The 12,933-nt window shown below is 38.5% G+C and overlaps 1 protein-coding gene across 1 annotated transcript in view; it reads right to left on the bottom strand.

Annotated features, from left to right (window-relative positions):
* The window catches only part of reln (reelin), a 307,273-nt gene that overhangs the window by 267,386 nt on the left and 26,954 nt on the right, over positions 1-12,933 (bottom strand). The window contains exon 2 of the mRNA XM_059987188.1: positions 2,006-2,116. Within this exon, the coding sequence (XP_059843171.1) occupies positions 2,006-2,116 (111 nt within the window). The remainder of the gene's footprint in view (positions 1-2,005; positions 2,117-12,933) is intronic.

The following is a 12,933-nucleotide window of genomic DNA, read 5'->3' as shown; positions in this document are numbered from 1 at the left end:
ATCAGTCAGGAAAGAGTTTCACCTTTACATCAACAGTCCCAAATGATAGCTTCAGAGCAACTCTGAAAGGAATGTGACATTACTGGCTTATTCTCCTCCAGTCCGTTTAACATTTGATTTGCTTACACTGTATTAAATATTCAACAGTACGAATTGAAGCAGCAGAGATGTGGTTTTTGAGGAGGATGCAAAGAATACCATGGACGAAATGAATATCTAATGAGGATGTCATGAAAAGAGCAAGCACAAAAGGAGAAATAATGTACAAGATCATGAAAAGGCGACGTGACTTCATCGGACATGTGATTAGGAAAGACGAGTTAGAACTTACGGTAATTATGGGAAAGATTGAAGGGAAGAAAGCAAAGGGAAGGCAAAGACAAATGATGATGGAGACAGCAGCCAGAGAACTGGAAATGAATACCAATGAATTGATCCACTTGACCCGAAACAGGAGTGTGTGGGCCAAGGCAGTCAAAGCTCAAACTGGGCACGGCACCTGATGATGATGATGATTACTTAATATTAAGAGACGACTTAAATAAAGAATTTATTCCATAGAATTTCAGGACCATTTAATGTTCAATGGCAAACTAAGGAACACAGTCACATGCTGGAACCATTGTCGATTTAGTAACTATCCCAGGGTACCAAGGTTCAGTTTTAAGTGAGGTTAAAGTATTACACATTTTTGCAGCTACTCACAAAGGAGCTGGAGGAACTCAGCAGGTCAGGCAGCATCTATGGGAGGAAAGGGACAGTCGATGTTTCAGATTGTGTCTCCATTTCGAACATTAGTGGGTGTGGAGGTGTTCAGAGAAGGTCACCCTTGGGGCGACACAGTAGTGTAGTGGTTAGCACAATGCTTTACAGTACCAGCGACCTGGGTTCAATTCCTGCCGTTGCTAGTAAGGAGTCTGTACATTCTCCTCATGAATGCGTGGGTTTCCTCTGGGTGTTCTGGTTTCCTCCCACATTCCAAAGACCTACTGGTTGGTAGATTAATTGATCATTGGAAATTGACTCGTAGTTAGGCCAGGATTAAATCAGAGGATTGCTGTGCCGTGTAGCTCGAAGGGTCTACTCCATGCTGTATCTTAATAAATAATTACAGCAATGAAGTAACTTTGAAATACATTATAATAATCAAATAATTTTTTTTTGGTTAAATTAAGGCATTGGCCAAGTCATTGTTATACACCTGGAATATTTTACATTCTTTTGAAGGAACAAACACAACAACACAGCTAACTGAACAGTGTCAGTGTCTCTCAGTGTCAGTCCTAATCTCTGCTGTTGTCTGTGTGAAGTTTGAATGTTCTCCCCGTGACCGTGTGAGTTTCTTTTGGGTGGTCCAGGTTTCTTACATACTTTTGGTAGGTTAACTAACCACATTATATTGCATCCCTCCCCCCATTGCATAGCTAAGTGGTAGGACATGGAGGGAATTGATTATTTGATGGAAATAGATTACACGGAAAGTGAGTACAGGAGTAGACTTGCCGAATGGGTGAATGGGCACATTTTATACTCTTAGGAAATATAAAATATGGAAATATGACAGGACTTCAAATTGATTTCTCATCCACAGTATAACAGCCATTCACAGCTTCAAGTATACTTACAGGTCAGATTTCTGTGCCCAAGACTTGGTGGAATGGGGAGAGAGAGTGGGGGAAAGAACCCACAAACTACTAAGAACAAACTTTGGCATAGCTAAAACACATAGTAACTTTAAAGTGCTGCTCTTTAGTGCAGCTGCCAGGTCTTTATTTTAACTTAACTGCTCTCATGTACAAAAGAAATGAACAAGTACTCTCGCACTCTGTGGAGGTTATTGTGTTGGCTAAGAATAACTGATGTTCAATTGCACCTATAGCATGCAAGTCACTTTCAATTGGTTGTATTTATGTGAACTCATTCAACCATTTATGCAAGTTTTAATTAACAACATTTTTCACATCTGGTGAGAAGTTATTGACCTTTAAAGGGCTGTAAGACTTACCAAGACCAATTGAGCTGGGACCGTTGACCCTCTGTGGAGTACTGATGCTTGTTGATGTGTAAAGACCAGTCACCAGTAAGCCATCAAAGTATGTGCTTGTGGAAATAGTCACTGAAATACATGTAAGAAAGCACATTTGAGCAATGACTGATTGGCAGACCAAACACAGCAATTAGCACACAAAACACTTAGAGCACCTTTTAGAAGGTGCATGCCTCCTTGGCCAAATGAGGTTCATATAGAAACTCCTTAAAGTGACTGAATGTAATCATCAAGACTGCTAACATTACTAAACATTTACTTTGGGTGTTGAACTGATAACCAAATTAGCAGTATTGGTCCAAATCTGCCAGTTCCATGCACGTACAGCCCTGACTGCACCATCCGGGGAGGGCAACAGCAGTGGGCACCATATTCATTAATTAAGTGTTACAACATGGAATAGGCCCTTCAGGCCTTTGAAGCCATGCCGCCCCAGCAACCCTACAGCCTTGATTAATCCCAACCTAATTACGGAAAGATTTACAATGACTAATTAATGTCTTTGGACTGTAGAAGGAAACCGGAGCACCCAGGGAAAAACCATGCATTCCAGGAGGAGGACATATAGAGACTCAGTGCAGAATGGCACTGGAATTGAACTCCAAACTCTGGAATGCCCTGAGCTGTAATAGTGTGAAGGTACACCACTGTTGCGTCTGAATCTTGCTTAATCTCTGATCCTATCTTGTTTAAGCCTAGTGCAGGATCTAAGGCAAATGTAGGTATTCAGAGAAATGAAAGGGAAAGCAGGTGTCTCATAAAAAATTCCAGTTCTGTTTAATGCTTTCAATTAATGAAACATTGACTAATTTTAGTTTTACTATTTTCTTTAATCAACCTAAAACTTTTTCTCAGTGTTTTGCTTTTAATGCTATGCTTCTGGCATTCTGCTCCTCACTGCTTTGACAACCAGCAAGGATGGAGGTAGAGGGCTTGTCAGCTGTCAAGATATTCATGGGAATTTCCGAAGCTTGGCTTCTTTGGAGCAACATTGTGAGGACCTGTTACCACTTGGGCCACAATGCTGGAGTCTGGGATGCTTCAGGTTGGTAAAATAAGTCTTCCACATCTGGGCCAGTTACGTTTGGGATGTGGTGACCTTGCTGGCAAGTGTGGTTAGCATGCCAGTAGACAGGGAAATTACTCCACCTTTCAGAATACAGAATACTAATTATGCACTGCATAACTGTGATGTACTTTTTAATAAAATGCACAGTAGAAATCTTGTGAATTTTGCACTGACAACCACTAACCATCGCCTACAATTGTCAGGCACCTGAACCAGCATGGATAGCTTCACACACATCAGTGCGTAAGTGACTCCACCACTTTTGGAGTCCTCCAGCTCACTTTTGAAGACTCTACAACTAAAATTCTTAGTATTTTTTTACACTATTTGTCTTCTTTCGCGCATTGGCTGTTTGTCAGCATTTGTTATTTATAGTTTTTCATAAATCCTATTGTATTTATTTACTTTCCTATAAACGCCTGCAAGAAGATATCTGGGCATCACTGTAGCATAGTGGTTAACACAATGCTATCACCAGCTCGGGGCATTGGAGTTTGGTGTTCAATTCCATCCCCATCTGTAAGGAGTTTGTACGTTCCACCTGTGACCATGTGGGTTTCCTCCCACAGTACAAAGATGTCCTGGTTAGTAAGTTAATTGGTAAATTGTCCTGTGATTAGGCTAATGTTAAATAGGTGGGTTGCTGGGCAGCACAGCTCGTTGGGCCAGAAGGGGCTGTTCTGTGCTGTATCTCTAAAGAAACAAAATAAAACAAATAACAAGGTAGGTGTCACAAATGTCCTTTGATAATAAATTTACTTTGACTTTGTCTGTGACTTTGAATATTTTGTGACCAATAAGAAACAGAGTTCAGATAAACAGTGCTGACTGGACAGATTATGGAAATTATGACCGCAACATGCATTGCTTACATTCAATTAGATTATTTCAACAACATCATCACGAAACGAGTGTTCTGAGACAGGAATAGGCCACCCTCATTCCGGATTATACAGTGATTCCAAACTCACGAATATGATTGACTTATAACTGGCCGAATGGCCTAGGAAGCAATCAGAACTTGACAATCATCGCTGCCTCACACATCTGCACCTTTGATTGATACTATTTTAGCAGACATACTAGAATATTACTGTTCACAAGGAACTATAATATAAAGATTCACATGAGAAATGAAGTCCCATTTTCTCCACCAAAGATGTAAACATTCAGAAACATGTTAGATTTCAGAGTGCTATTCTTAAGATAAATAGCATATTATCTCATTATTGGCAGAATGGAATCACTGAATCCTGCAGCATAGAAACAAACCTTCTGATTCACCATGCCCATGCTGAATGTTGCACCCATCTATACTAATCCCATTGCCAGCACTTGGTCCATAGCCTACTATGATGTGGCAATTCAAGTGTTTGACTAGCTGGTTTTTAAATGCCGTAAAATCCACCTTACCTCCACTGGCAACACTTCACACATTCCAACCACTGTGGGAAAAATTTCCTCCTCCGATCCCTGTTAAACCTACCTCTCACTTTAAATCTATATCCTTTCGTCACAGAGGCTTGAACCACCAGAAAAAAAGATTTGATACCATCATTCTCACAATCCTGATTGAGAAGTTGCAGAACCTGGGCCTCCCTCTCTCTGTATTTGGATCCTCGACTTCCTAACCGGAAGACCACAGTCTGTGCAGATTGGTGATAACACATCCTCCTCGCTGACGATCAACACTGGTGCCCCTCAGGGGCGTGTGCTTAGCCCACTGCTCTACTCTCTGTATACACATGACTGTGTGGCTAGGCATAGCTCAAACACCATCTACAAATTGGCTGACGATACAACCATTGTTGGTAGAATCTCAGGTGGTGATGAGAGGGTGTACAGGAGTGAGATATGCCAACTAGTGGAATGGTGCCACAGCAACAACCTGGCACTCAACATCAGTAAGACAAAATAGCTGTTTGTGGTCTTCAGGAGGGTAAGACGAGGAACATATACCAATTCTCATAGAGGGATCAGAAGTGGAGAGAGTGAGCAGCTTCAAATTCCTGGGTGTCAAGATCTCTGAGGATCTAACCTGGTCCCAACATATTGATGTAGTCATAAAGAAGGCAAGACAGCGGCTATACTTTATTAGGAGTTTGAAAAGATTTGGCATGTCAACAAATACACTCAAAACCGTTTACAGTTGTACCGTGGAGAGCATTTTTATAGGCTGTGTCACTGTCTGGTATGGAGGGGCTACTGCACAGGACCGAAAGAAGCTGCAGAAGGTTGTAAATCTAGTCAGCTCCATCTTGGGCACTAGCCTACAAAGTACCCAGGACATCTTTAGGAAGCGGTGTCTCAGAAAGGCGGCGTCCATTATTAAGGACCTCCCGCACCCAGGACATATTTAAATAATCTATTCAATGTATGTAATTGATTCACTTGTTTATTTATTATGTTTTATTTTATTTATTATTATTAATTTTTTCTCTCTCTCTTCTAGATCATGTATTGCATTGAACTGCTGCTGCTGTTAATAAATTTCACGTCACATGTCGGTGATAATAAACCTGATTCTGATTCCTACTATCTACATCATAATGTTGTATATTCCTATCAGCCACATCTCAGCCTCGGAAAACAACTCATCCTATCCAAACTGCCCTTTACGCCCAAACACACCCATCCTGGAATCAACCTGGTGAATGTCCTGTGCAGTGTCTCCAGTGCAGTCACTAAAGCATAGAAGTATCATGCACGATTCTGTTTCCTAAAGTGTACAAACCAGAATTGTGCATGATACTCCAGCTTTGGTCAACCAATGTTTTATCAATTTGTTTGATAATCAACCTGGTCTTATATTCTATGCTTTAGCCAATGAAGCCATGCCTGTGCTGCAATTTTTAGGATTTATGCACGTACTCTAAGTTCTCTCCATTCATCAACACTCCCCAAGGCTCTACCATTTACTGTGTATGTCCTACCCTTGTTTGCCCTCCCAAAATGCATTACCTCACATGTGCCAGGATTAAATTCCAACCAACTTCCCAACTCCAATCGCTCTGTTCACTTCCAACTGACCTTTATAATACTGTAGCCTAAAGCAATCTTCCATAGTTCTACAGCACCACCATTTTTGTCATCTGCAAATTTACTGGTCCTATCTCCCACATTCAACGTCCAAGTCATTACTATATATTGCAAACATCAAAGGTCCCAACACCAAAACTTATGATACAAAATTAATCACATATTTCATAAAATAACCCTCCACCATTATTTTCTGCCTCTAATTACTTGCAAATTTTGGATCCACTCAGCCAATTTGCCCTACATTACATGGGTTCTAACCCGTGGGCTCTGGTTAAAATGCAGAAACTTCTTTTACAAATTATCCTCGAAGCAACTTGAAAAGAAATTAAATAGTTGCTGGCTTGAGAAAGTTGAAGATTAAAAAATACAATAAAGGTACAGGAGATTAGGTAAAGGCCAGGTGGATAGTACAGCAGAAAGTCTGTACTCTTCAGATGAATTAGCTGTAACAGTGTTGTGTATAAACACAGGGCAGATCTAAATTCGCATGATACAGATCAAGAGAGAATCCGGAGAGATGCAAAACAGTTGCTGCCTTGCCATCACTTGCTTTAAGGAATTCTGTAAAATTAAGTTTTTCCCTGTTTATCTGTAAACAGCAGCGATTTCACTGCTGAGAACCATTAATTATGAGTATGGGTACTAGAGATCTAAGGTGAAGTATTATTAATGTTCCAGGCACAGTCAGGAAATGATACTTTTGAAGTACATAGTACAAAAGTACAAAGTAAATCTATTATCAAAGTCATCATATACAACCCCGAGATTCATTTTCTTGCAGGCATACTCAGTAAATCTAAGAAACACAATAGAATCAATGAACCGCACCCGACCAGACAAACAACCAGTGTGCAAAAGACAAATTGTGCATATACAGAACAAGACAAAATAATAAATAAGCAATAAATAACTGGAACATGAGACGAAGAGAAGAAGTGCAAGCAACAAGATTTGAGAAGCTACAAGTTCCTTTGCTATTCTTCATTAACTATTTGCCTAGGCTGGAGTGACAGAACAGATTTAAATTTTCACAGTAATGTGTACTGAGACTTGTTCCACCTCTGTCATCAGTGTCAGGCAGAAGGAAACCAGTATACGGTACCAGATTCTCACACCAACATTGCTAAATTAAAGTTACTAATTTAGATCAGAATTAAATTTTTGCTGACAACTGAGCTGAAGATTCAGACACCATTAAAGATCAATAAAGACAAAGTGGAAAAATGTAATAAATTGAGTATCACAATTTGATAACTGTTAATGCAACTTTGCTTAAAATAGGTACATTTAAACACCAATCTGAACTCTTGTCAGTGGCAATGTAGCTTACTCCTCATTCTGCTGTCAACTATGGTGGTGCAATATAGGGTATAAAAACTTGCTGTCCTCACATTTATAGAAAACCTGACCACACATATAATGTAAATGAATCTGAATGGCTATACAAAACAGCCCAGTGAAACAAACACATTGCTAGTACTGTTGTGCAAGCAAAGCCAACATCCCACAAATTTATACAAAAGTTATTTTTACATTAAAAAATGAGCAAAAACAAATTGATTGCAAAACATAAAATTGTATGAAATTTGATTAGATATTTTATATATATATTTATTATTCTTTATAATTGCAGAACGTTTTTTGTTTTTTTTTGTTTTTTCAGATCAATTGGAATCAATGGTATCAGAAAATGCTAGGTCAAATTTAATACTCTTAAATTTCTTGGGAAGCCACTGGTGATGTAGTGGCATCGGCACCAGACTTCAAGGCATATGGCCTAGTTCGAATCCAGCCGGCTCCTTGCACGGTTTCCATCCATGCTAGATTGTGTGTTGAGCTAGCAACTCGGCCTAGTAAAAGACAGTTAAACGCTACAGAAACGGCAGAAATGCCGCCCAACGCATCACAAGGCGCAAAAAGGAACAACAAACAAACAAACTTAGTGGAAGTTGGCAACTAAATGAGCTAAAACAGGCAACTTGCCAATTGGAGGGAGTGGGAAGTTCGCTGATTTTCCTGTGAAGCTGAGCCAATTATGGCAAATAAAGGTTAGAGATGGTGAATAGCATGAAAGAGTCAGCACTGAATAGGAAGCTTTGATCCTTTAATGGTAATACTGAGACATTATTGTCTGAAGGGGTTTATTTAAAACATCTTTCTCAAAGTAAAAATTGGCTATACTGAGGTGCATGTGATGAAAAGAACTACATCCACTGCAACTTAAAATCTAATTTAGGAACCTTCTGACACCATGGAACTCCAAATTAAAGAGGCTAGTTGGTGAGATACTGCCCGTTTCCAGCACACATCTTGATTGTCTATTTCAGGACCACTACGAAAATAGTACAGGATGAATATTGCTTTTTCCTTCGGTAAAATAATTTTGCCATAACTCTCCAGAGTTTCTCCATTCTGATCTGGTTAACTTGCCACAACTTCAAAACATTTTAATTCACTTTTCTTTTACATTCCTTCCGCAACTTTTCAACAAAATTGAGTATATTCTGTAGTTCAAATAAACTTGTGCTTTGTGCATTTCTTAACAGTTACAAACTTTGTAACTGTTACAGAACATAACAAACTAATATGTGTAGTGTTTTACAGTCACTGTGGAGAGTATTTTAGCTACTGTAGTGTACTTATTGAACATGAAGTTCAATATCATTCTTGTGAGATAGGAAACACTCATCAGATCCTTTGAATAGTTTTGCATTTTCCATGAAATAGCCTCTCATGTCTTTAGCAGGCCACTGCAAATCTGCAGAATAAGACACACACAATTCTTTGTACTTGTGGTGAGAAACTGGCAAATGTTCTGAAATTTCAAATATACAAAATGGATACAAAAAGCTACAATTCAATAACTACTTTAAGAATCAACTATTTAAACTTCCAAGCCTTTCCACTAATAGTGAAGAAAACTGAAAATAACTCCATTTAATCACAGCAGTAAATTGCCACATTCAACACACACGTAAAGATCATACAAAATAGAGATGGAGGAAAATGGACAAAACTTATTTATAACTTGAGAATAATAAAATACAAATCCAATTGCTAATTGTACAAGTATTTAACCGCTCAGAACCCTTCATAATACCCAAATTTCAAACCGTTTTTGGTAGTTAATATTTCAGTAATATTAGAGTAATACTGTAAATATATTGTTTGATAAAGCATTATTTGTTTTTTTACATAATTAATTACAGGTTATATGTAAAAGTACAAGAATGGCTACATCATTACACTGTCACATCATAAGTGAATGCCTCACTAAAGTAAAAACTAACTGTGCACAGGCATACTGGGCTCCCGTGTACAAGCATTCCATGCTCCGGTGTTGTACTTTCAATTAGTTATATAACATTAGTTAAAACATAACAGTGGTGACGAGTAAGATTTAAAATGAACCCAAGATGATTACCTACCTGTTGAAGCACAGAAATAATTTCAGTTTTTAAAAAAATGCAGCAAGCTTTCTTCTTAAGAGGAGAGAAATGCTTGAGTAAAAAAAAACAGTAAATTGTTTTTTCTTCAAAAGCAGAGAGAAAAGTTCGAATTAAACAAAGCCAGAAAAAGGATAAATTTCATCGCTACATAAACAGTGAGTACTAGGTAATAATTTTTTCATGCAGAAATAACTGGCTACATTGAAAAGATAGACACATTTGACTGCACAACACATAATTGGATAACTGAACAGTATTTTAAAGTAAATGGAATAACCGATGAGAACGAGTGTCATATTTGGTGGAAGAGCATACAATTTGCTTATAAATTTAACTGCTCCAACCAAACCAGCCAAAATGAGCTTTGCTGATATTGTGAAATTAATGTAGGAACATTTAGAACCAAAACCTTTTGTTGATTGCAGAGCGCTTTAGCTTTCTTAAGCAGAATCAAAAGGAAGTGGAGTCCATTTCAGCTTATGTGGCTGAATTGAAGAAACTGTTTCAGTATTGCCAGTTCAATAATTGGGCTTAATGATGTACTGAGACATTGTTTAGTTTGTGGAACCTTACAAGAAAGCACTCAAGAATGGCTCCTAACTGAAGCACAACTTACATTTAAAAGAGCAGCTGAAATCACTTTATCAATGGAAACAGCAGCCAGAAACAAAAATGACTTGCGGTCAGGAATGAAAGAGCATGTGAACAAAATTGCAAAGTCTAAACAGAAACCTGTATGGCCGAATGAAGTGTGTTACCATCATGGCAAGGGCTCACATACACAAAACCAATGCAGATTTAAAAGTGAAACTTATAGAAAATACAAATTAGGACACATACCAAGAGCACATCAGCAGACAAAAATAATTGGACCCCACAGGGAAGAGCTAAAGATAAAAAGTCAGGTTTCAGTTTCAAAAAGAGCCTTAATCTGCATGCTGTTGATGAAAAATATGATAATGATTAGAGTAACACCAGATAGACTTGAGAGGTACAATGTGGAATCTAACAAGAAACAAGCAATATGGTTTGCACCAGAAGTAAACAGCAAATTAATTAAAATGGAATTGGACCCTGGCTCTGTTGTTTCAGTCACAAACTGAGATTGAACAGCATTTCAAAGATACTGAACTGAAGCTAGCAGATATCCAACTAAAAGCCTGTACTGGAGAAATGGTAACTCCTTTGGGAATGACATTCATAACAGTGAAATACATCAACCAACACTGGGATTGTATGTGGTAAAAATAGGAGGGCCAGCATTTTGAGGCCATGAGTGGCTGAGACAACTATAACTTGATTGGAGATCCATCCACCATTTGTATGCCTAATCCCCACCAACAGAGTCAACTGAAAGTGAACTAAGAAAGATACTGGATGGTGCCTCAAGGGTGGCATTGGAAAACTCAAACATGTCAAGAGTACAATAGTGCTAAATGAAAATGCCACACAAAAGTTTTACAAAGCCCATCCAGTTCCTTACACCATCTGTGATAAAGTAGCCAGTGAGTTAGACTGCATGAAGGCTGAAGGAATTCTTTCCAAGGTTGCGTGGAGCCCATGGATGATGCTTATTTTTGGAGTAGCATCTGAACCTGCACTCTGGCAGAAAGTGATGGACCAGGTGCTGCAAGGCTGCCCAGGCTCTCAGCGTTACCTGAATGACATCGTTGTTACAGGTAAGGATGACAACGAACAAATCCAAAATCTCAAGAGAGTGTTAAAAAGATTAGAAGATTAGGGGCACAGAGCACGACACAGCAAGTGTGAATTCTTTAAACCAAGCATCTCTTACTGTGGTCACACTATTGATGCATAAGAATTACACAGTGTGCTGAGAAAATTCAAGAAGTGGCGGATGCCCCAAGGCCAAAGAACATGTCACAGTTGCCACCCTTTTTCAGGATTTGCCAATTACTATAATAGGTTCATGCCAAACCTGGTTATGTGCTCCATCCCTTGAACTCATTACTACAGATTGGGGATAAATGGCAATGGACAAAGCAGCTTGAGGAGGCCTTCCAAAAGGCAAAGGAAATGGTGATGGCAAACACTGAACTCACACATTATGATCCATATTGTCCAGTGGCACTTCACCTTATGATACAGGTGCAGACATGTCACATGTTATGAGTCATGGAAGTGAATGTCCTATTGACTTTGCATCGCAGAATAAAGTTGCACAGATTTACAGCCAGACTGGCTTCGGGTGTAAGTGTAGTTGTATAACAGTGTATATAGTTGAGATGCATTGTACATTGAGTTGGAGTTTATAGCTAAGCAGGGAGGAGTGTTGTGTATTTAATATTTCATTAATATTGTAAATACAGTGTATTGTTTGATAAAGCATTTTTTTACATAATTCATAATGGGTTTTATGTAAAAGTACATGAATGGCTTGTATGTCATAATTGAATGCCTTACTAAAGAAAAAACAAAACCTACACAAGCATTCTGGGCTTCTGTGTTATTCTTTCAATTAGTTTTATGTTTTGGAATTACAAAACATAACACTGTGAACACTATTTTATTCACATTTCAGAGCAATGGAGGAAAAAATTTGCTATCTGAAAAGAAATTCTATTAACCATAATCTTTTCTCTTCATTTGTGGAAGAAAAACATTTATTCCACTTCCAAGTCCAATATGACTCACAAGCTCTGAATAAGGTTCTGCCTTTTGGCACTTCCGCATCTTCACTTATTCCACAAGCTGCATGCATTTATGATCCAAAAAAAATAAAGAGAACTAACCATTGCATGTTAGTTTATATGGCCTTTCTACCAATTATGTTAAACCAACATCATGGACCCTGGTATTGCCAATGGCTTCTCAAAAAATTGAGAGCTTAAAAAACATACGTAGAATTTAAAATAGTAGAAAAATTCAAAGCTCTGAGGTTTTACTTTTCATTTTAAATTTGAAGTGGCGCATGTTAATGTTTTCGTTTATCCCATCACATTTTTTGTGAAAGATTTATATACAGTTTTGGGAAATAAGGTAAGTTGGAGAAGCCAGAAGAATATTTGATCTTCATAGGATTGCGATTATTAAGGAGTAATACAGGGAGATTAAGTGGAATATCGAGAATAAAATCTCAACATTAGACCAAAAGTCCTTAAGACATAGGAGCAGAATTAGGCTGTTTGGCCCATCGAATCTGCTCTGCCATTCAATTGTGGCTGATCGGGTTTTTTCCACTACTCAGTCCCACTCCTTAGCCTTCTCCTCGTAACCTTTGATGCCATGGCCAAACAAGAACCTATCAATCTCCACATTAAATACACCCAACAACCTGGCCTCCACAGCTGCCTGTAGCAACAAAT

The sequence above is a fragment of the Hypanus sabinus genome, chromosome 13, assembly GCF_030144855.1.
Source record: "Hypanus sabinus isolate sHypSab1 chromosome 13, sHypSab1.hap1, whole genome shotgun sequence".
Lineage (NCBI taxonomy): Eukaryota > Metazoa > Chordata > Chondrichthyes > Myliobatiformes > Dasyatidae > Hypanus > Hypanus sabinus.
This window is presented reverse-complemented; position numbering and strand designations above follow the sequence as displayed.